The following is a 25,186-nucleotide window of genomic DNA, read 5'->3' as shown; positions in this document are numbered from 1 at the left end:
GCATGAACTGGTGCATGCCCCTACGGAAACCCATGCGAGTAGTGTTGTTGCAGCATTACAAAAAGGTCCGCTCTTGACTGATGCCCACAGAGTTGTCAGCATATAAAAATAAATGCCTAATATTTTTCATTAAAGGGCGCCTCACCAGGCGACAAACAAATTTTGGTTATACGCTGGAAGTTGTTACGTGCCCTCTAGGGAGCGTTCTACCGCAAGAATTTTTCAAATTGGTTCATTAATAGCCGAGATAGAAATATTTCAGTGCCGCGAAACCATGCTTTAAAGAGGCGAGCGCCACTGTCGAGAGAGGCTCTCTTCCCTTGCCGCATCTAGCCTCCACAAGGGAAATTCTTTCCCTGCGTTTTCCCATGCTGAAGCTGGAGAATTGCGTCATGGATACGTCACGGGCTCTGCTTCTTTTTTATTTTCTTTTCACATTTTTTGCTCTGTGGCGCACTTTTGGTGACGGTCTCCAGCGCGAGCTGTTGCGTTTGTATGGAATCGTGCAGCGCACGATTTTGCACGCTGTGCACGAGAACACCCGACTCGCGGTATAAGTCAGTGATGCACGAACACTGAGGCAGACACAAGCGGATCAGAGCATGATCGCGCGCTGGAACACAGTAGAAAATGACATAATTTCATTGTCAGTGCACGTGATCGCACGATGTGGGAACAAGCAGACGAAACGGAAGTACATCTCTCTTGATGCAGTGCAAAGTAAAACAAAAACATGCAGACATTCGGTTTGTATGTTTTATTATTTCTCTAAACTTTAATTCGTCGATTAAAGCAACAGATTAAACAAATACCTGATGTTGCCTTGAATACAGTTGAACCCACTTATAACAATATTCAAGTGCCACGAAAATTTCACTGTTATACCCGATATACAGTAACTGGGTTGCATGAAAAAAACCAAAATAGGGGAATGGCAGAGCTGTTGTGAGAAAACTACAATGACGGGGAGGCCAGTGCCCCACCCACCACCTTCCTCGATTGTGTTGACTCGTTTAATTGTTTAACTCTGTTTCCTGCGCGCTCCGATCGTGAGTAACAAGTCGCAGTTGTCGACGTTCAAGAATGGCACTGCCATAGTAAAACCTCGTTAATTCGGATTTCACGGGACCGAAAAAATGTCCGAATTAATCGAATGATAAATTATCGAGGGTAACAAGAAACTAACAAACAAATGCTTTCTACGTTAACACGCTTTTATTTACTGAATGAATCAGCAGAATCATGTTTCTATTTTGCACAAAAGCAGTGCGGAAGCTGCAATTCTCGTCATCTCGTGACTGATTAGCACTAGCAACGGCTAAGGCCTCGTGACTTCTGTAACAGCGCGGCCATGGTGTGCGTCTTCGTCCGAGACAGGCTTTTCACTACCACGTGCTCATCCTGATTATTTTTTCGCCAGTGTCACCAGGTCACCGCCCATCGCGATGTAGACTGTGCTCTTCTTCCTCGACAGCTTTGAACTGAGTAAAAACGAAAATATTGTTTGCCACAACCGCTGCGGACGGACGCGATCATGGATGGTGACTATGCAGTCATGAAGGCACACGGCCAACGCAGTGCTATGCGCGGCGGTAAACGCAAGAATAAAGGCTTTGAAGGCACAAATACGCACGAAGCGTTTTGGCGTTGCTGTCACTCCAGTACGATTTACACTATGGCGATGCGAACTCCGTCACTTCATTTCGGTGGACGCTAACACCGTTTTTGCTCTATTGCGTCGCACATTTGTGCCGCTCCACCAGCCCAGAGCTATCAGCAAAAGTATCAGTGCAGATGGCGCGGTGCATTCGTGTTCGGAGGGGTGGAAGGGCAATGGGACAGGCGCGCGATGCTGGCGATGCAGAAAAGGATGGAAACAGTGCGCAGCGGCGTGCAACGGCTCAAACTTATTTTTAAAGATTTTTCTTTTAAAGGAGCTCGCATTCCATTCCCTTTCGGCACGGACACCCAGTAGCCAGACTTCATCGTTAAAACCGATAATGCGGCATGGGGGCATCGTAGTAAGCGGGTTATTTCACCATAGAAAACATACAAAAGTTGACGGTGCAGCAGTTTCTCATTGTTATGACCGATATATTGTTAAAACTGGTATCGTTATAAGTGGGTTCGACTGCAATTCTCTAAGTCACGTGTCGCTACGAGCGACGTCACAGTACTGTGATCTATGTAGGCGCAATGCTGGTGGCACCCGTGGGAAGAAGGGCAAATGGCATTTAGTAGTTTGAAATTTGATCTGTACATTTAAGTTTCAATGTAACATGCAAATGAGCTCACGTCGGACCCTTGATGAACATTAAACCACCCAACCGTGTGCAGTGAAATGTCAGTGTACAAAACTAGCCATAGAGATGCATTTCTTTTCTTGCTTTTGGGGTTTATGGTTGGTTTTAGTACTGGCAACTGGAAAGATTGTAATGGCCAGGTGCAAGGTGCGGATATTCATGGTGCACCAAGCTTCGTACATAAAAAAAATATGCGACCGACTTGGGTCTCTCTTTTTTTTAGTTGGTTGTTGTTTCACTTATTAAGAGCGAGGTAAACCACGACCATTCGGCACTATGTCACTTTGAGTGTCATACTGGTAGTATATCATAAGAAGCCAACAAACAATGACACCAAGGGCAACATAGGGGAAATTACTTGTACTTACTCGTTGAAATAAACAACTGATAAATTAATTGAAAATGAAAATGGATGAAAAAACAACTGTCCGCAGGTGGGGAACGAACCCACGTCTTCGCATTACGCGTGCGATGCTCTCACCATTGAGCTACCGCGGAGCCGTTCTCCCATCCACTTTCTGGCGTATTTATATTTTACAACTGCGAAGACGTGGGTTCGTTCCCCACCTGCAGACAGTTGTTTTTTCATCCATTTTCATTTTTAATTAATTTATCATTTCTTTATTTCAACGAGTAAGTACAAGTAATTTCCCCTATGTTGTGCTTGGTGTCATTGTTTGTTGGCTTCTCATGATATGATTAATAAAAATCGGGCCACTCGGTTCCCTTTCTTCTTGTGCATTACATAACGAGGGCTCGAATCCGGCAACATTGATGCCTTCAGGTAGCATATGTGGGTTTATTGACCAGTTGCCATCACCCAAAAAGATCACGTGCTCGTGACGCCTTCGCAGAAAGGATGTTCCATATCCGCCCCTAGGTTTGTGAGTGGTGGCGCTGGCTAACAGTCCCAGGGTTAGTTCTAGTTGTAAAACATAAATACGCCAGAAAGTGGATGGGAGAACGGCTCCGCCGTAGCTCAATGGTGAGAGCATTACACACGTAATGCGAAGACGTGGGTTCGTTCCCCACCTGTGGACAGTTGTTTTTTCATCCATTTTCATTTTCAGTTAATTTATCATATATTTCAATGAGTAAGTACAAGTAATTTCCCCTATTTGTCCTTGGTGTCATTGTTTGTTGGCTTCTTATATGATTAATAAAGATCGGGCCCCTCGGTTCCCTTTATACTGGTAGTATATCAGACACCTACCTAATTGCTATGACCTGATAGTTGTGTGCCACTCGTTATACAAATTAATGCAGCTGGCTGGAATTTTCTTACAGGCTATGTACCTTGCTCTCATGGACAAAGGTGCTGAGCTTGGCAAGGACACAGAAATGTGAGTGTCTTTCATTATCAATAACCCTGCTGGGCTTGTTGGTAAATTAGGAATCTCAATTTTACTTTTATTTCACAACTGCTTTTGTGTTACTGAATTATGATTACTAAAGTACGCATGTTGTATTGCCTTGGGTTTATCCAGGATTTCAGTTTTGGGGGGGTGTTACCAGAATGCGGGGGGGGGGGGGATACCAAGTAATTGGTTATCATTCTTGAGCGAAAGGCCGGGAAGGGGGGGGTTTAAGGGGCTAGCTCTCTTTTGATCACGTTGTTTTATTTAATTATAAGGCTGAACGCTTTTTTAAACAAATGGTAAAGGAAAATCTTCTAATTAGCAGAAGTACACTAATTAACCTTTTAAGCAAGCATATTAAACCACATGTTACAAGTGAGTTCGTCCTTGTTGGTGCTTGTCGAGCTGATATTGTTGCGCAAAAATACTACAACGAAGGTGGAGACAGGCGGGCACAGACAGACAGGCGGGCGCAAATGAACGCTGTATAGGAGGCCAAAATGTGGGCCTCGTTTTGCAGAATTATAAATTCAATATTATATTTAACTACCCATGGCATTCTAACATGGCAAGAACATAAGGGACAGCGTTTAGAGTTTTCAATTTGATTGCTCAAACTTTATTTTTTTTTCTATGCAGAATAAGGTGAAGCAACTTATTAATCTGAATGTCTTGATAGAACAAAGTGCAGACATTTTCAAAACTAAGTACAATATAATTTTGCACGAGAAAAAGAAAAAAACTATGCACAATATACACGGAGCAGCCATATACAGTCAAACCTCGATATAACAAAGTTGTACTTGCAGAAAAAAACTTCCTTATATCGAGGTTTCGTTAATTCAATAGAACTAAGATGGGGAAATAAAAATAGTTCGTTACATTGCGAATTTCGTTAAATTGAGGTTTGACTGTGTACCTTAAAAATCTCAAGTAAAGTATAACAACTGAGGACAAAAAAGTATATGTGCGCACCATGTCCACTACAATCCGGTACATACATTACCCAAAGAAACTACTAGGCCGACTGTGGCTGCCACATTCACGAAATAAAAATTTGCAAAGCTGGAAGTTACATAGATGAAAACACGGACGTGTATTGTGTTTACCCTCCGCTAGGTGGCGTTAGTGCGCAACACTAGTGCCATCTCTCGTAATACGCTGCCGCAGTAACGCCATGTGGCAAAGCCGGATTACAGGAGACGGGAGCCATGCGGGGAAAACAACATCGGAGATGCGTGAGAGTCGCACATCCCCACATCCCCCCAACCTTAAATCACTATACATACTCTGGCGAAACATGTGGGACTAGCTGGGTGCGCGACAAGTTCGCGTCCTCGCCGGACCTCCAATAAAAGTTATTTCATTCATTGACTCATGTCACATGGTCTGTCAATGCGTGCGTCTCGAACAAAAGTTAGTACATGCGGCAGTGGTCGTGCCGAAGAAATGTCCACACGTTATCCACAATTAACATGCGTGCCAACATTGTCTCTGGGGTACACCGCTGGCGTCCGTTGGTCACAGCAGCAGCTCTATAGGCTCGACGGCCCGACTCCAAGCCAGAATTCTGGAAATGGCGGTGCAGAAGTTGGCACGAGCAAGCGTCGCTCGCGCCAACGCCCCTGCTGGCCGCAGTAGCCGTTGGTGACTGCCGGCTCTTTTCCCTGCTGCCAAGGGTTGCGAGCCGGACACAGGCGACCGTCGAAATCGCTGCGCCGAACTCCACAGGCATCTGCATCGCCTGGGGTAGCTCGATTGTAGTCCGGGGCAGCAGCGCTGACGATGTGCAGGTTACAGCAAACCAGGGGTGACTCCGCTGACGCTGCGTACACTCAATGCACTCGACAAACACTAAAGTAGTGCAAGGGAGAGGAATTCGGCATATGCATCGCACACGTGGTACGATGTTCAATTTGGCTAGCAAAATTTCGAGCGTCTATTCATATGCTAAGTTCATGTGAACAAAGCTCGCTTTCTTGAGTCGAATGAGTAATTTCAATTCGTGCGAGGCGAACTAATGAGGGAAACAATGTGCGAACCCTCAACACTGCGGTCCACCAGGCTGTGTCCCTCAACGTGTGACAGGCGACTTTGTCAAGCCTTAGGCTTAATGCGTCGCTACCCTGACAACAACTGGCATCCAAAAACACCACCTAAAATAGTCACAAGAACAGGCAGCCACGAGGAGACGTTAGCTCTGTGAGGTGGCCCTACCCTGCTCGGTGCACACAGCATCCGAGTAGACGGTGTCAGAGTGCCCAGTGCCAGGCCGCAATACCAGACAGCCTGTAGCGGCACCCGTGGCCCGTGGCCACCCAGCTCCCAGAGCCATGACTTCCGAAGTCAGAGAGATAGAAGAAGCTGTTTTAATAAGAAATTCGGATCTCCCACGAGGCTTCCATACTAACTCGCTTCAGGCTTGCCAATGCTCCGCGGGCGCTAGGCCTCGCTCTGCCAGGATGCAGACCACGTGGTTCTCGTACTGACGAGTGTACTTCAACAAAACACTCACGAAAAGGCTTAGCATGTTGAAAAGTTCAAACACGCTACACCAACCGTTGCCTTGCTCAAGAAAGCACGCCGCCGCCGCTAGCGATCAAAATCCACGATAGGAATATGCTTCGGTTCAAACAAAGGTTGTCTGGAACCGAGCAAAACTGTCAAAATTATCGTCCGATGCCCCAAGAGGTCCACGTTGGGCAGCCAGATGTGTGGTCTCGCACGTGCTCTTGGGACAAAGGAACGACAAGACAGTAATGCAAACAGTCAAAAGGGCATTTATTGCACCTTTCATACACTAATGCATGCTAGCCGAATTATTACGCAAAGAACAATCACATGGGCGCGCGACAAATCAAGGAAGTCCAACTCACCGCGACCGGATAGTGAGCGAATATGTTCGCCCCATGCTATGACACCATCACCTAGTCGTTCACGTGTACGGTCACGCGAACGGTGGCGCGTTCGAACGATCCGTGTTCGTCCATACCGGTGTCCTGCTCCTAACATTCTCGGGACGGTCCCGCGAAGCGGGCCGGCGCACGGTGTGTGCTGCTCGCCGACCCCCAAGCCAAGAGAGAGCGCCTTCTTCTTTTTGCGCCCAAGTAACCCCGCCGCTAGGTGGCGTCAGCGCGCAACACTAGCTCCATCTCTCGTAATATGTTGCTGCCGTAATGCCACGCGGCGAAGCCGGATTACAGGAGACTGGAGCTATGCGGGGAAAACAACATCGGGGATGCGTGAGAGTCTCGCATCCTCACAGTGTGGATCACTACATAGGGTAATCTATGTGGTTGCTTAGCCAAATATCTTTTTAAAAGGCTAATATGCGGATTGCTGCTGCTGGTGGTTGTGCAGTTAAACCTCAATGTATGACCTTGGAGTGTAATGAAATCCTTCATGTAATGAATAGTTTCAACTTTTCGTAACTTATGCTCAAACAATGCCATGTATTTTTATCCACACTTTAACAAAGTGTGTTTACCTATGGTTTTAATTGCTGTTAGTACAAGGTGCAGCCCTTGGATGTCATGTTGCATGTAAGGTTCCACAATATAAAGGCTGCTGGGATTTCCACATGAAATGTGAACAGAGTGCCTTCGTCAATAGTGCCCATGTTTGTTTCAATTGCCGTAGGAGTGACGAAAGCTCAGTGCCCACAGTACTGTATACAGTACACACGAAGAGTGGACTCTATGCATGACGCATGCATTAAGGGCAGTATACAGCAACGGGTGCTGTGTACTGAAATCATCATACATGTGTTATGTGAATGCATGTGCACAGGACAAGACATGCCAGGACTAGCCACGGGGCACCAGGGTACAAATTTTGTGATGGAGCCAAAGCTTAATCAATCAGCTTCTCTCTAACAATCAACTACACAAACAATTAACATGAAACTGATATGCTTCTACAAAGTGTGCTGATGTTGGGCTGCATGTAAAGTTACGTGATAAATAAAAAAGTACTGAGGCTTTCATGCAAAATGCGAGCAGAATGTTGCATTTGACAAATCCGTGTATTTTTCAGGCAGGAGTGACAAAATCTTACTGCAGAAACGTACGCACAAAGCGCGGAAAGCCTTGGTGTGCACTAGGGTGTCTCGGTGCACATGCAGTGGCAGCTGCTGTACGAAAAGTAGCGCTGGTGGAAAACGCGATAGGACAAGCTGTGGGGTGGCGGGGAACGAATTTTGTGATGATGCCTGTGCTTAGGTTGACAAGCTTCCCGCCAACAGACTATCAACTGTGCAACCGAAGAGGAGACCAGTATGCTTTTGTGCTTTGCATTGATACCATGCAGAGATAGTGCAGTGCATGCTATACGGCCGCAGCTGACGAGGTGTGTGCTTGGGAAAGAAAGGTCGCACAGATAGTTTCCAGATATATTCGTTCCCCAGGTATTTAGGCTCAAATTTAGCAGTGCAGCCTTTACACAATATTATATAGGGTATTTTAATGTTATAAAGTAAAATCAATTTTTTTTTTACTTTGTTATGTAAAGGTTTGATTGGTGCTGTGTGAATAAGGGTTTTTACTTCTGCAACAATGCCAATAGCATCCTCATGGTTCTGGGCGCTGGAAGAGGTCCTCTTGTGAGAGCAGCATTGAATGCAGCTGAGGCGGCAAGCCAGAAAGTTCGACTCTATGCAATAGAAAAGAACCCCAATGCAGTGGTCACGTGAGTGTAACATTTCTTGGACTTTGTGCTTTGCATTTGTTACATAATATAGTTTTCGCCATTGTGTGTAGCCAGTATATATGTATTAATGTCGTAGCAGAATTTTAGGACAGGGACAAAGACAGCATTGCTTGCTGTGTTGCTGTGTGCAAATCAAACCAGAATGTGCTGGAACATTTATTGTGCCACTTTTCTTGGCAGGGAAAAGTGTATAATATTGCACTGTTATATATAGACATTCCAGGTGAATTTTCGCTGTCATCGTTGTCACCGTGATATTCTGTATAAAGTCCTAGTGCGCCAAGGTTCCACCCTGTGGGCTGTATGCTGTGAGTGCAAGGGAAAGCATGCATGGGTGAGCCAGGAAGGATGGTGGCTTCAAGTGCACTGTCTTCCCATGCGCATAGTGTTGGAGGTTGCGTAATCTCAAATTTTAGGGACACCTTAAGGGGGGACACTGCTATTTAAATAATGTTCACCATTTTGTACATCAATGTTAATGAAACTTTGAGTCTTGTTAAGTTTCCTATGCTGATTTCAAATAGGCAATTCGTTTTGCTGTAGGTCAATTAGTAGTTCCTAGATTAACATTTCACTTCCATTGTTTAAGGCCACAATGGAAAATAAATGCCACATTAAAAAAAATATTTGTAAGGCATGGTTAAATAGCATGAAGAGTAAGGAATGAAGGATAGCAAGCACTTTTTTTAATCTGATTATGAATAGATATTTTACAGCCCATTGAATATAAAACCACAAAATGTGGAAACCATGTGGCAGAACATGTCACAATATAATTAATTTCTAAAATAATAACAAAGGAAATTGCTTGCTATACTTCAGAGTATACATTACGCTACGTTTCGCAAGAAAAAAAATATATATATATACAGTATAGACCACTTATAACGTAACTGCTTATAGTGCAGGACCGGATATAGTGCGGTCTTTTCAGACTCGCTGTTAATTTTCCCATAGCACTCCATGTATACACGTATCGCTTATAGTGCAGTTGTGGGAAACGAAATACCGGTTACCGTGTGGCTGCCTGGGAGTACGGAAGTCAGCGGGGACGGCAAATGCTCCCCTCAAACGGGCGCCCCATAGAGTGCTCGAGGAAGAAAGAGAGACGAAGTGGAGGAGAAGGGCACGTGGTGCGAAGGAACAGCCAGTGAGGCTGAAACCAGAATCGTGAGTGCGAGTCGTGAAATATCACGGCGCGCATAGCGAGCGAGGGCCACGAAACTGCCAACCACGCCGGCCAATGGCCCAACGCTCGCTTCACGATAACGGCAGTAAACGAAACTTCAGGGAGCGGGCGGCGCCGACACGGCACGGCGAAGGGCACACGCGGAGACTGTGAAATGTGAGGGAGGAGGGCGGCAGGTAAGCGGATTTCGCCTCGGCAACTCCGCCGCTTCGGTGGCTCCCCTCGCCCTCCCTCGTAACTCCCTCACTTTCGACTGTCACCGTGCGCGCCCGCCACCGTGCAGCAGCCGCCGCTCCAGCCGGCCTGGCGCCAGCTCCCCGAAGTTTCGTTTTCTGGGAAGCGGGCGTTTGCCGGCGTGGGCAGTTTCGTTGGCTGGCCTGGGACAGCGCCGCTGCTTCCCTCTGCGCCGTAGCCGCAGCGTGCAAGGTCAACACGTGACTAGAAAGTAGAGGAAGCATAAAGGAGAAAGAAGGGTTCACTGCCATTTTCTATGCGTGGCTACGGTAGCGTGGCTGAGACGTCGGCACGTACACGCATGTTCCGGCGCAACACAGAATCGGCGACCTTGCCATTTAAGAGAGGGTGAAATTCCTGCCGCATTTTTTTTTCTTTCTTTTTTTTTTTGTTTTGTTTTGTTCGCGCGCGACATTGAGGGGTGTCTCCTAAGCTTTTACGCTATGGCAGTGCCGGAGCAATGCCGGTCGGAGGCGCCGCCGCGTGATTTGGTTCAAATTAACGATATTCGACTGTAAATTGAATGCAATCGTTCTAGCCGCATTCCTCGACTGTCGCATACGCGTGGCGGCTTGGTGCACATGTTTTGCGTGTGTGCGGGCCTTGAAAATTGTTGCTTTGGTTATAGTGCGGTACCTCTTATAGTGTGGATATGCGCGACTCCGGCGACTTGCGTTATAAGCGGTCACACTGTATATATATATATATAGTTCTATCGGTTCTTGATGATGATATATAGAGGCCTGAATATTGGATGGAGCCCAAAATTTGCATTTTGAGAAAAGTACAAAAAACAAACGGCATTAACTGTGAGGGGGCATGGCATCCAGAACAAACATTTTTGTTATTCACTCTAGAGACATGAAACTTTCAGGACACATCCAATCTTGTGTGCTGATTACAAATATGAGATTAGTCTTTTTTCTAAGTAAAAAAAAAGTAGTTACAAGTCTTCTTGTGTTAAAATTTCGGACGTGACTTGCAAGAAATGTACTGCAACAAGATAGCTAAAAGTAAGCAGGTATATTTCTGGATGTTCAAAGACTGCAAGTTATCATTTTGATGTTTGTATCTGTACTTTAGCTGAAGTTATGAAATTCTAATATTGCAACTTACCAAATGTGAATTCTTGTTGGTTGTGATTTCTATAGGATTTCAAAATATTGCATTGTCCTAAGACACTATATCATAGTTTTTGTGCACTCTTTGACTCACCAGCATTCAAGCAAAAAAAGAATGAGATTTGAATGAGTAGAAGGGAGAGTGCCGATGTTGACATTAGGCGCACGTATAGGCTCGTAACGGGATCTGTAATTCACCAACACGAATCCACGTACGCACGAGAGGCGCGGGAATAGAGGCATCGGCACATTGTCTGCGGTCTCTGAAAACTACACGTGAGGACGAGGTGCAACGGTTAGCTTCGCTGTTGCGGTTTTGCCGTTGCAGTACGAGATTGCACGACACAGTGACTTATCTCCAGCGCGATCTTATCAATTGGCTCGTCTGAACCTTGCTACAACCGCCTCCTCTTCCTTTTCATGGACGTGTGTCCAATTTGAAACTTTTTTTTTTCTTTAGAGGGTCGATTTGCCACTTCCATTCGCAATATGTTCAACAAAGAAACGACGGATCAGCATTTTTCGAAGCAGGCTCACTGGCAGGCCTAGCAGACGAGCACTGTGCTGGCAGCGTCGGGGCACTAGTTGCCATAGCAACCGCCAATCGGAAGGCGCCTCTCAGCGTGCTGGCGCACTGAGCCAATAGGAAGGCCGAGTGCATCGCAACCTTCATCAGACCGATCCCTGATTGTTTTACGTTTGCGCTTTTTTTATGCGGCCATTGTCAGCGAGGATGCGGGGAAAAGAAAGGCGGAACTTTGTGCTTTTGAACGGTACCAAGGTGGCGGCACTCAGCGGTGGGAAAGACGAGAGAGAGCTCCGGGAAGTCCATTATTTCTGCACGATTTTGGGCTCCTCCTTGCTGCCCGGGCTGACAAAATAATTTTTTTCAGACACTTAGAGTGCGTTTTTGGGCAAATCGTTTTCATACGGTGTAGGTTAGGCATTATAGATGCCGAAACATGTAATTTCCAAAAAATGATTTTTTTCGCGATTTTCGGTTTTTAAGACCCGTGTCCCCCCTTAAAGCGAGAGGCAGCACGAAGCGTTCACTACCCACTGCCGGCACTCTTCATTAAGCCAGCATTGTGACAAGGGGTGTTTGCGGTCATCTATGGAGATATGCTTATGTTTACCTGTGTGCACGTAACATCATGCTTGTTAGTTTAATTAGTAAGCGAACTTTTCTTTCAATTTATATATGGCCAATAAAATTACAAATCTTACTTCGTGTAGTTGTCAGAGATTTTGCTACTGCTATTAGTGCTTCACCTTCTTGGGTGAAAGTGCTACAAATAAAAAAAACAAGCAAACAAAAAAAAGAGGACGAGCACTTGTGTCACTTTTCCTTGTGTGTGCCTTTTTTTCTTTTTGCACTGTACGTTTTGAGTAGATCCCAACTTTCCCAGAACTCTACTCTTGTCCATGTGGTTTCGTTGACCAGTTTCACAAAATGTTGCCACTAGCACAGCTGTTCGCAGCTCCATCTTCTTACTCAACTAAAATGGTCATGATAAAATGTGCCATACAAGGACATAAAGCTCTCTAATAAATAGCTTTCTGAGGGCTCCTCAATAAGACAGGGACAGACGTAGAAATGAAAACATACGATGCTGTCGTTTCTATGTCTGTGTCTCTTTAGTAGGGGTGCGCGAATACTCGAATATTCGATTTCGAATCGAATAGTGAATCTTCGAATAATTCAATTCGCCAATTGAATATCTTGTATTCGATTTCTCGAGTGTTCGATACCTACGGTGAATGACCTGGCCGTGGTCGGTGCCTTGGCGGCACGCAGCGTTCCATGGCACATGATATCTATCAGTACATGGTTCGGCCAGGTTGACTGGACCAATCGAAACGATTAACGGTATGTGAGCAGAGGGAACAACAAAAGCAGCGTGTTTGGAAAGCACGGAAGCATGTGTGAAGATCGGGCCGATTATCCACTGGAAGGCATGCTGATCGTATCGGATACCCGAGTTCAGTGTTGACGAATGCACATTCGCGCAGTTGACAGCGTCTACCCACATGCGAACACACAGACTAACATGGCACGCGTGCTCGTTGTAGTTGCCAGCTGGTCGACCATGCATCCAAATGCCACTTCAACGACTGTCAATCTTAAGCGTATGCGGGATCTCGCGACCGATCACTGATGAGCCGCCTGTTGGAACTTATTAGTGCCATGTTGGAACTTATTAGTGCCATGTTGGAACTTATTAGCGCCAAGGTTTCCGCAACGGTTTAAGGCCCATTATCACATCCGTCGGCGATAAATTTTCGTCACGGGCACGCTGTCTAGCTCATTAGGTCTAATTGGAGAGGCCTCGTCGAGTGTCAGCAACTAAAGTTACGGTTTCATATCGTATGAACGCAGATTATTCACAGCGGTCGCACGACCCTCAGAAAGCCGACAAAGCACCTTGCCAATGGGATGACCGTTGTCATACCTGCTGTAATCCGGGAGACTCCCGTATTTGGACCATTTCTTCCGGTTGTACGGTTGACAGGAAAATTTCCTAGAAATTGCAGTTGTGTCCCGTTTATATCCACGTCCAGTGCTCTGTCAGGCCACATTGGTAAGACCCGAGAATTTAATTAAATTTTCAAGAATTTTTGAAGGCTAAATTAGCAACAATTTACAACAAATTAGCAACAGTATACAACATTTGTATATCTGTAAATAAAGGTGTAATGAAGTTGTCCTGTTAGTACTTTAAAATATAGACATGCGGGGGGGGGGGGTGTACTCGCCTGCCCCCCCCCTCTCCCCTCGGTCCGAAGAGCTCCTGGGTTCACTGTCGCCATCATAGCGAAATACCCTATGGTGGCCCCTTGTGTTCCGAATGCCATTCCAGCGCCTCCTCTATACTTTCAGTGCCCGACAGTACGCTCTGCCAGCGCCGTCCCGTGTCCGATTTCGCCGTGCCTTTGGCAACCGCCCGCGTGGTGGCACTACGCAAACAGGGTTGGTCTGCCTCCTGGTATTTCGCATCGACGTGTTTCGACGCATTTGACACTGTGAAAAGTGTGAAAAGTGTGCGGCGATGACCTGTGTGCTCAATTTGCGGTTCTCATACGAACATGGCTCGTTGTCTGTGACATAGCGTACTGCTGCGTACCTTTATGCAAGTCCGACGAGAAGGCTCTGGGGCTTTCCTTTCACAAAGTTCTGTCAGACTTTGAAGTGAGAGAGAAGTGGCTTGCTGTGATTAGGCGAGATGGCTGGAAACAAAGCAACAGGTCATGCTCTTCAAAAGTTTGCAGTAGGTACTTCAAGAACGAAGATTTCATTGAAGGGAAAAGACGTCGGCTGAGAAAAGGTACTGTACCGTCTGTCTTTGAAGACTACCCTCATCATTTACAGCCAAAGTCAACATGAGAGAGGAGCACAGCGAGCATAGAGAAACGTGCTTGTTTAACGCGTTCAATGCCAATAGATAATTCCGCCGTGGGAGCATCAGCATCTCTCTTGCTGCCATCTTCAAATTCAGTCGAGAACCACCTCCCGAGGAAGACGTGTTAATGGACCACCGTTAAAACCTACAGGTGGATGGATCTGCCAACTAAAGCGATGTTGGAAATAAGAATGATTGAGGCATCCAGCTTGACGGCAGGGTGCCATCAAGCCTGCTAATTACTGAAAAAGCAGAATGGAAAAGGAAAGAAAGGTATTTAAGAAGTCAAATTTCGTGGCTGATGCAGACAGTATAAGCAGCAGTTAAAACAACTCGGGGAGGACTCCCTCGCCTCAGAGCTTTCCTACATACAGGAAAAAGCTTTCGAAAATCGCCCTTCTGCACTTCTTTTACTTGACCAAATAAGAAATCTTAAGAAAAAAAGACGAACATGGTCCGAAGAAACAATGCGTCAATGTCTTATGTATTTTGAGGCACCTGTCCACAAGAGCCTATGAAAACATGAGGCAAGAAACTTTTCAAACTGCCTAGCAGAAATAGTCTGCCTGTATTGGGATACAAACCAAAAAACTGGATTTACTAGACTGGTCGAAGTTAGCCTCAAAACAGAGCTTGAGAACCTCTAGGCGCCACAATCCAGGGCATGTTCTCTCATCGTTGATGAGATGCGCATTAAAGAAAAGGTTGCAGTACAACAAGCAGTAATACTGTTCTGTCAGCCAAACAGATGTAGGCTTGTCTGATGCTAGCAGTGGTCTCGTTCTGGCAAACTCCCTTCTTTGTTTTGTCATTTTATTACAAAGGATTTGACGTGTACTCAACTTCATGAATTGATGTTGTTTATCATGGAGGAGAGTCCTGTGGTTTTTGAATCGTGAGACTGGTTGCTGACAACCACAAGGTAAATGTGCATGCAATGAAGATTCTGAAAAACTGCATTTTGGCTTACCGAACTGAGCATCCATGTTACCCCAGGAGGCCCCTGTTCATGAGTTTCGACCCCTGAATTTGCGCTCTCAGTTCTTGGCACGCAACCTAGGACCGAAAGGAGAAATTTCGCCGTCCTACCTCAAAGACGTTTACGAACTCCAGAAGAACTTGAGTGTGAAGCCAGTGCGCTATCTAATCTGAAAACACGTGTATCCAAACAACATCGAGAAGATGAATGTTACAAGGGCAATTCAAGTCATGTCCCCTCCTGTAACAGATGTCTTGCAACACCTTCAAGAACAAGCTGGCCACAACTGCCATACGTCATTTGCGACTGCAGGCTCGACGATCACATTCATGAACGTCTATCGCTGGTTTGTCCTCCATGACACCAGTAGTACAGTTCAGCATATTCGTCCGAGGTTTCCAGATGTCAAGCAGTATGAGAGCACGGACGATGAACGACTTGAATGGCTGGAAGCTACAATGCCAATGTATTTAAATGACTTGAAAAAAGGTGTGCCAGCATCTCTGGGTGTGCCCATTCTCGTGATTTTTTGACAAAGGAAACTTATGAGGCATTCTTGACTACCACTTTCTGCACTGTGGCCTGTGTGAAGTACCTGCTGATGGTTGAAAATTTCGGATTTGTATTGACCCGAAAGTTTTAACGGTGATCCGATAGTCTCTGTTTGGAACACTGTGAAGATCAGCTGTGTGCAATGATGCACTTGATGTGCGAGCTGCTCTTTCGGGGCTTCAGAAAGTGCGCAAAATTGGAATAGTTGCATCGAATGCACTTCGGAATGTTGCGCATAACGAGCAGACAGTTTTGTCACAAACGGTGTCTGACACACCAAGCAGCTCTCTTCAACCACGCTCCAACCACTCCCGGAAAAGCTGCTCTCATGGTGCTTGAAAGGCTGAACACTACTGTCTTGCCTTTGCACATGCCTACTCTTCAGATTTCAGCAACATCTTTGTTGGTGGCTATGTTGCTCGGGTGATCAGTGAGCAAATGAACTGTGAGAACTGTGTGGCAATATCAACCAAGCCACTGCTAAACCAGCCACTGCAGATGTTCACCCGCTGCCAAGACCGTGGTGGACTTCTGTATCCCTCAGATCAGCTGCTTTTTGCCCTGGACGTCTTATGCGCATAAGCTGAATGAGCCCTGAAGGATTTGAGAAACCCCTGCCTAGCTTGGTGGCACGTGCAGTTCCAATTCAGTGTGCATCCAAGCTACTGCAGTGCAAGGACGGTGCCAATATGCACCGGCAAAAGCTTATGGAACTCATTGCATTGCGTTTTCTGAGGCCTCTGCTTGCAAACCATGCATTTAGCATAACAGACAGGCACGATTCCTATAAGTACTTTGCTCAGAAGCCACTTTTAAGAAAGTGCCGGAAGCTCTGAAAGCAAATATGAAAGTGTATATCAGTGCTTTTCATATCCAGTTACTTTCTGTGCTTTTCCCAGAAGCCACTTTCAATAAAGCGCCTGAAAGCGAAGATGAAAGTGTACATACATGCTTTTCACATCCAGTTACCTTTCTTCAATTAAATTCAACATTGCATAAAAATTGCCTTGTTTTGGTCTTTTTTTTACACTTGGCGTCCATTCGGCGACCTGGTTCACTTTCTTGCAACTTCGGCTGTAAAGATTATGCATACAACGTAAGTATGTTGCAAATAAGCAGCGGGAATGGAGAGCTGAAAGCACGCCTCAACGGATCCAGTATTCAATATGGATGCAATGTATTTACAACGGATCCAGTATTCAATACGGATGCAATGTATTTATCAGTGGCATTTGTGCAGGAACACCTAATGCTCATTTTGCGAGGCAAGTACCGTAGTGATAGATAAGGAAGCATTTTTTCTGAGCCGCTACCACGCACCCATGCTCACAACCTGCGCTCCTTGCAGGCGACCGCAGCCAGCCAGCAGGGAGCCCTGTTTCAGTGGCGGCACCTGGCAGCGATAGTTTGTACTGGTGCCGATGGCGGTGGCTTTTGTGCTCTGTTCTTTTGCCTGGCACTGAAAGTATAGAGGAGGCGCTGGCCGTTGGTAGGCGCACAATGGTCTCTTTTAGTAGCTTCGAGCGACCCGTCACAACACTAGCTTTGAATTTATATGGCGTGCTACAAAATATCATGTAACAACGTGCTGACCCCCCTGGCTGCAGACGCATTTACACAGACGGCTGATAGACGCGGACGCCGATGACCGCGCACTTCAGACACGTACTGTTTGTTTTTTTTAACTTTGACACTCCCGAATGCTAACGCATTAGTAGACTGCAGTTTTTGGCTGAATGCAGTTATTATTTTTACACATTAAATTTGCTCTAAAACTTAAAATTATGTTTCAGCTGAAGTTTTCAAGATAATTCAATGAGTGAAAAACTAATGAAGTGAAGAAGACTCCCGACTTGTGTGCATGCAGGTTACTTACACAGAAGGCCGAGTTATGGAAGGACCTAGTGACTGTAGTGTCATGCGACATGCGTGATTTCGACGCTCCTGAGAAAGCAGACATTCTTGTCTCTGAGCTGCTGGGTTCCTTTGGTGACAACGAGCTCTCTCCAGAGTGTTTGGATGGTGCACAGCGTTTCTTGAAAGGTGATGTGTGTTTTTCCTCTCTCTCTGCAGTTGTCTTCTCGAAGTTCTGTACAACTATCTCGTTCAATATGAGCTGGAGCTGGAGCAATGCTCTCGAGAAAAAAATGGAGAGGGTTTCACCATTCAAGCAATGTGCATACCCCCGTGCTTTTCATTGTCATTTTTTGCAGAGCAATAATACACTGGTCTGCTGAGCAGCTATGGCTCCATCAGAAAGAAAAAAGAGAGAAAAAAATAATAACGAGAATACTTGCAAAGCTAAGGCAGTGGTGAGCCATGGTGAAGCATGCTGTGCTAAGGGCTAAGGATGTCCACACTGCTCGGCGGGCCATTTCAGATCATATGGATGCACTCGGCCACTTAACACCAAGTCATGCACTGTGAGATACCTCTTGGAAAGTGATAAAAGTACAATATTGGGGGCGAGGACTTACGGAGTCGCCATCTGTCGGAAGCACCTTGCTTGCGTAGTATGAGGGATAACGCGGCGTGCTCCTCATAGGTTTGGCTGTCGGCACGCAATAAAAAAAACCACGCGGGAGCCCTCCTGGCCTTTTTTGTAAGTACTCTCCAAACAAGGGATGTTTCTTACTGTCAAAAAAACTAATCTTGGGCAAACAGAAAGTGCAGAATAGTTTGCATGCGCTATTTCTTTACTGAATACGTACAGTGAATGCCCATTGCACGCGATCACGTTGATGGAGTCCCCCAAACCAGCTTCTTGCGTGAAAGATAGGCAATCGCTGAGAGCAGACTATGTGAAATTTGTCCTTATAGTGTGCTGTCTGTATAACCAAATGGAGCATAACAGATTGAAGCCTCAATGCAGCGATCGCAAGGGTTTGCAGCGACCGACTGCACGTCTGCATGCATGTCCGCGCACAATGTTTCGCTTTCGTTGCGAGCGCATTGTTGCACCGTGCCGTGAGCTCTAGGCCACAGCATATGAACATTTGATAGTACATAAGCAATCATTGTGGCATGGATGCTATCTGAGCTGTTAAAAAATAATTTCGTTATAACTGTAAGGACTTCGACGCCTTATGGCGACTCGTGATGTGCCATCGCAACGATTCAATCTTTTTTTTTTTTTTCTAAATTATTGGCCAATTTCTCAAGTTGCGTCACGCTGTATGTTTATCGTTCTTCTCAGCAAGGAATTTCCCGCTGCTTCTTTTTGTTAATCCAGTACATTCATTATTTGGTGCTAACACAAACATAAGCATATGCCATGCCTTTTTTGAATGTGCTTCTTACCGTTCACTTTCCATTCTGTGAACTTGCCAGTATCTAGCATCAACAAGTTCATAGACCAAATCTTCATGACATTAACTGGGCAGTGCGTGCGCGCGAGTGCCACCCTTTCATTCTGCTTCTCAGTGCGCGCTTTCTGCCACTCACCGAACATAGCAGCCTCAACGTCGTGGCAGAAATATTCCTCACGGAAGTGCTTCTACACACCTGAGTTGTAGCCGATGGCTGCTTGCCGGTTCTAAGTTTTGCAATCCAAGCTACACGCAGCTTCTTGGCCTGCGGGTACATGTGAAAGCTGACACCGGGCTCCGTTGAGTACGCATACAGCACTGCGGTACCGAGCAATAGCCTACCATGTCGGATGCCTTCAGAGGCAGCCACTGTCTATTATAGTGCTTTCAAGTGCTCCTCACTTAATCACAACCGTAGTGCAGGTGGGTCTAAACTTTCGTTTTCAGCTCGTTTCGGCGCTTTCAAAGCAGACGACGCAGCCGCTGTGTCCACGTGATCCCTCATACCACGTCACGCCGACGACGGCGCCAGCTTTTCCAGTGGTGGAGCTCGCCCCCAATAGTGAACATAGCTAACACCAAAATTTTAAATTGGCAAATTTTTCAGCTGTCTATTTAAGCAAGAAACTAGGCATCACAGCGGTATAATATTTTTCAGTTAGTCAACATTGGGGAAAAAGTATCAGCTCACTTAAAATTCCGCACAGTTTTTCAGATCATTTGCAGAAGTTGTAATATGTTTGCACTTGTTTAAGAGGGTCCCAAAATCTGGAGCTCTTTTGATAAATGTGAGTTTGAAAAACTTTTAATTGGTGATAACGTGACCTACCTATCAAATTTAGCTTTTCAGTATGCAGTGTTGCGTATGAGTGAAACAACTTGCAATGTGGTTGTCACAGTATAGTAATTTTAGCACATTCCGATTCATCGCCTTTCTGCAGTAATGAGCTAGCAATGGGTCTAGACGTGTACTTCTGGTAGAAACTGCGGAGAATAATTTCGTAGATTCCTTGAACCAATTTTTTCACTGAAGTTTTTTTCTTGTTTCTTTACCAGATGATGGCATCAGCATTCCTTGCCAGTACTCCTCATACTTGTCACCACTTCAGTCTCACAAGCTATACACAGAAGTGGCAGCACTAAGGGAGAAGGACAAGCATCCTCTGGTGAATAATACCACATCTTAGGATTCCTGTTGTTTAAACATTTGAGTGCAGAGTTTTTTTGGAGGTGGCACACCCCCAGTGTCGTTTTTTTTTTTTTCTTGAATATTATAAAACGAACACAGCAGTTTAATTTAGGTTCTTTAGAAGGGAAAGAAATGACACTGATAATTGCAAATGCACTTTTGATATGGTTCTCGCATTCCAATCTTCGTTTTATATCTCCTACCTAGTTTCGTCTTGATGTGCACGCTTCCGGGATAGCATCGCAGTGTCAGGGTAAAAAAATAAAAACTTTCTATAAATGTACGACAAATTATAGAAACATGCAAAAGTGGCGACCTTGCGCTATGGCACAAATATTTAATTGCCACGGTAGCGGTCAACAAAGTCTGGGAGCCACCCTTCCATCTGCAGATGCACACTTCGCGTGGCGCAATCACGTGCACGAAGTGGCACGTTCCGCAGTGCACTAAAAACCCAGATTGAGCAAACCCAGAGAGATGAGAAAATAAGCTTCCGGAATTATAAAGCAGCTAGCAGAACCACCTCAGAGTTGGCCAACTTCGTGTTACTGCGCACATTCAACTGGAGTGACTGGAGAACGTACCGGTGCGTCAGTGGCGCTGGAAGGGTTAAGGACCCTTGAACTCTTTTTAGTATACAAGTGCGGTACAGTTGAACCTGGAATCTGAAGGGGATCACAAAAAAGTTCGTTATATAACATAAAATTTTATAGAGAAATTTTCAAGGGGATTTTACTGCTGTTCATTATACACAATAATTCGTTATATGTGGGTTCAATATATATCCTTGTTTTGACTGTACTAAGATTAACTTTTCGTATGCATTGGTATTTCATGCTTTTGATTTACTTTTGGGGTGCTAATTTGTGCCTGCATGGTAAACATGTGGTTTTCTTTGAGGACTTGCACAACCTTATTGAAGAACTGCTGTTTTCTTCTCAATGTATTTTATTTACAGACTGCCTTCGAAGTGCCTTATGTGGTGCGTCTTCATAATGTTACTGAGCTTGCGGAACATCAGCACTTGTTCAATTTTGTCCATCCAAACAAAGGTTTGTGTTCACACTTTTTTTGGGTTGAACTGTGCGCCCTCCTTTCAACACTGATACATTGAAGTGCTGTATGTGTGCTTTCCTTTTTACTTGTAAAAATATTTTTGACTCTAGGGATGCCAAATATTTCAATGTGATTGGCGATACAGTGCCTTGTGTTTGAAGTCTTCTGAAGTGAATTGAACACGCTATGTCATGCTAAGCCAAATTAACATTAATTTCTCCATTTCAAAAGTAGTTATGTGATTCCTTTGCTGAAAGATACTGTATTTACTCTAAAATAAGTTGAACATGAATATACGTCGACCCCTGTATATTGAACTCGCAGGGAAATAAAAAATGGTTTGAATATAGGTCAACCTGTATCTCTCTAGAAAAACAAGAAAACTTCAAACATGATGCACCTTTATTTGCCGTAAGCTCTAGTTGATCCCACAAGCTGCATCATCATCAGAACTGCTTGAGAATTCGTCTTCGTCGGATGCTTTGTAGGCAACCAACCAGTTCTTGGTGTGTCTATTAACCACAAATATGCATACGTAATCTATACCAGTGCAGGTAGTGCCAGTGCTGCCTGAAGAAGGTCGGGGACACTGGTGTAACTCCATTAGCTTGGTATTTTTGCTAGTATTGCTCATGAATATAGGTCGAGATTCTTTTGTTATAAATATAGGTTGATAACTCACTTTGGGCAACATTAACAAAAAAAATACACCTATATTTCAATATCTATGGAAGTCAAAAGCATGTTTGACTTCTGTAAAACATTATAAAACTTAGTATAGTGTAGACCGCTTATAACGTAAGTCGCCGGAGTCGCGAATATCCGCACTATAAGCGGTACCGCACTATAACCAAAGCAACAATTTTCAAGGCCCGCACACACGCAAAACATGTGCACCGAGCCGCCACGCGTATGCGACAGTCGAGGAATGCGGCTAGAACGTTTGCATTCAATTTACAGTCGAATCTCGTTAATTCGAACAAATCACGCAGCGGCGTCTCCCACCGGCATTGCTCCGGCACCGCCATAGAGTAAAAGCTTAGGAGTGACCCCTCAAAGTCGCGCGCGAATGAAAAGAAAAAAAAGAAAAGAAAAAGAAAGAAATAAAAACGCGGCGGAAATTTCACCCTCTCTCAAATGGCAAGGTCGCCGATTCTTCATTGCGCCGGAACATGCATGTACATGCCGACGTCTCAGCCACGCTACCGTAGCCACGCGTAGAAAATGGCAGTGAACCCTTCTTTCTCTTTTATGCTTCCTCTACTTTTTAGTCACGTGTTGACCTTGCATGCTGCGGCTACGGCGCAGAGGGCAGCAGCGGCGCTGTCCCAGGCTGGCCAACAAAACTGCCCACGCCGGCAAGCCCCTGCTTTCCGATTAAGGGCAGAAAACGAAACTTCTGGGAGCTGGCGCCGAGCCGGCTGGAGTGGCGGTGCCTGCGGGCGTGCATGGTGACAGTCGAAAGTGAGGGAGCTATGAGGGAGGGCGAGGGGAGTCATCGAAGCGGCGGAGTTGCCGTGGCAAAATTCGCTTCCCTGCCGCCCTCCTCCCTCACATTCCACGGTCTCCGCGTGCGCCTTTCGCCGTGCCGTGCCGGCGCCGCCCGTTCCCTGCCTGAAGTTTCGTTTACTGCCGTTATGGTGAAGCGAGCGTTGGCCGGCGGTTGGCAGTTTCGTGGCCCTCGCTCGCTATGCACGCCGTGATATTTTCTCGCACTCAAGGTGCTGATTTCAGCCTCACTGGCTGTTCGTTCGCACCACGTGCCCTTCTCCTCCACTTCGTCTCTTTCTTCCTCGAGTACTCCTTGGGGCGCCCGTTTGAGGGGAGCGTTTGCCGTCCCCGCTGACTTCTGTACTCCCAGGCAGCCGCACTGTAACCGGTATTTCGTTTCCCGCAACTGCACTATAAGCGATACGTGTATACATGGAGTGCTATGGGAAAATTAACGGGAGTCTGAAAAGACCGCACTATGTCCGGTCCTGCACTATAAGCGGTTACGTTATAAGTGGTCTATACTGTATATACTAACTACAGCTTGAATGTGACCTCTTGTTAATGAACTCGCAATTTTTTTGTTTCGAGCATTAGTTCTAATTTCAGGTGAACCTCAATATAACGAACATCTAAAATATTTCGTTTAAATATCCGCATCTATAATCAATATAGTGTGCTAATTACGAATGTTGGATGTAATGAACATATTAACGCGATAGTGTTAAGGGCCCTGTGTCGCAGAAAATCCGGCGTCGGCGTGCGATATTGGCGAGTGGCGGAGAAAATCATCCCCAACCACGCAGGCCCTCCGAATATATTTAGGTACATGTATATGCCACGCCTTCTTATATGACATGCATTATATGCGGGTTATATTGCCACACCATTCTATCATTAATGTTGCTCGTACCTTGTCTTGCATTCTTGGCAAAGCTATTCCTCGGAATATTGAGAATCACAATCCACAAACAAATGTCATGAAACAAAACACCCACAGCGCATGCCTTTTATGTTAAATCTTCTCAGACTAAAATATTAAAAGTACGAAACAAAAATGGAAACCTGAAAATTATGCAATTTTTTTGGCATGGCTGGTGCAATATCTCCGGGATCGCCCCACGCAAGAGGCCGTGTTTCTACCAGAAAGCTCGCCTTCATGCATAGCGTTCGCTGCCAGTGTTTCCCGGTAACCATTACGGTTGCTTAAGCTGCAGTTGTCGGGAAGTGTGAGAAGCAGTCAGGGATCTTTAAATGCTGTCGCGTTCCACTCTTAAAAGCGAAGCTTAAGCGTCCTCCAATTTTTTTGTACGGGTTGTCGGGTGCAACTTCATTATAATGAAGTTCAACTGTATGTACTATCAGCAAATAAATGTAGTCAAGAGCGAAATGTACAAATTATGCTTTTTTCCGGCGAAATGTAAAACCCCTGTATGCCGTGCACTAGGTGCACATTAAAGAACCCCAGCTGGTGGAAATTAATCTGGAGCCCTCCACTACGGTGTGCCTCATAATGATATCGTGGTTTTGGCGCGTGAGACCCCAGAATTTAATTCAATTTATTTTTAATTACTCAATGCTTGACGTGCCATTTTGCGATTGAGTCATAAGATCACCTGTCAGTTCCAAATCTCTCTAGACTCTAGTTTAACTCATTTAACTGGGGTTACAGTGAGCTAACTTAGGGGCAGTGTGCTCAGAGACACTGTCCAAGTGAAACCATCGATGTCGCACCGGAAATGAAGGCGTGTGGTGGGGCCACTTGCGATTGCAATGTAAGGAGTCGAGAAGCCATCAATGAGGAGGAGGAAAAAAAATTTTTAGTTGTAAAAGAACAAGCAGGTGTCTCATTATGGCGGTATTGCGTAGCGTGCAAAATGTAAAATGACAGAGAAGAGTAAAGCGCGCTAAAGTGTCTTCCTGAAGCAGGTGTCTTCCTGCTTGTGCGGGCAGGGGCTTTCAGTCCACAGCTTCCGTGACTTTCGCCGTCTCCTGGGCTTGCCACACTAGCTGCTGCTGGTCGCGCGGGTCCGAGCTAGACAGCTTGGCCTCCCAGTGCTCGGGTGTGGTGTTGAGAATTAGCGGAGCTGCCTATGTTGGGGCACGCCCATGTTGTGTGGTAGAGGGAGGCGCAGTTGCCACATGGGGTGCATTTGTATGAGTATAGTGTGGAAAGTATTGTCTGTAGTAGGCTTAAATGTGTTGGTTTGTAGTTGTCACCATGCCACTGCCTTCTCGTGTGAAAGGGTCTTGTGTGCAGGTGGGTATGGTCGTCTGTTCAATCTGTGGTGCTGTAGA

The 25,186-nt window shown here is 45.6% G+C and overlaps 1 protein-coding gene across 2 annotated transcripts in view; it reads left to right on the top strand.

Annotated features, from left to right (window-relative positions):
• LOC119434241 (protein arginine N-methyltransferase 5-like) overlaps positions 1-25,186 on the top strand; it is a 106,385-nt gene that overhangs the window by 65,926 nt on the left and 15,273 nt on the right. For both annotated transcript variants that reach the window (XM_037701495.2, XM_037701494.2), the window contains exons 10-14: positions 3,591-3,646; positions 8,225-8,347; positions 17,712-17,887; positions 20,209-20,318; positions 21,300-21,393. In XM_037701495.2, coding sequence (XP_037557423.2) covers positions 3,591-3,646; positions 8,225-8,347; positions 17,712-17,887; positions 20,209-20,318; positions 21,300-21,393 — 559 coding nt within the window. The remainder of the gene's footprint in view (positions 1-3,590; positions 3,647-8,224; positions 8,348-17,711; positions 17,888-20,208; positions 20,319-21,299; positions 21,394-25,186) is intronic.

This window comes from Dermacentor silvarum, chromosome 1 (genome assembly GCF_013339745.2).
Source record: "Dermacentor silvarum isolate Dsil-2018 chromosome 1, BIME_Dsil_1.4, whole genome shotgun sequence".
Taxonomy (NCBI): domain Eukaryota; kingdom Metazoa; phylum Arthropoda; class Arachnida; order Ixodida; family Ixodidae; genus Dermacentor; species Dermacentor silvarum.
This window is presented reverse-complemented; position numbering and strand designations above follow the sequence as displayed.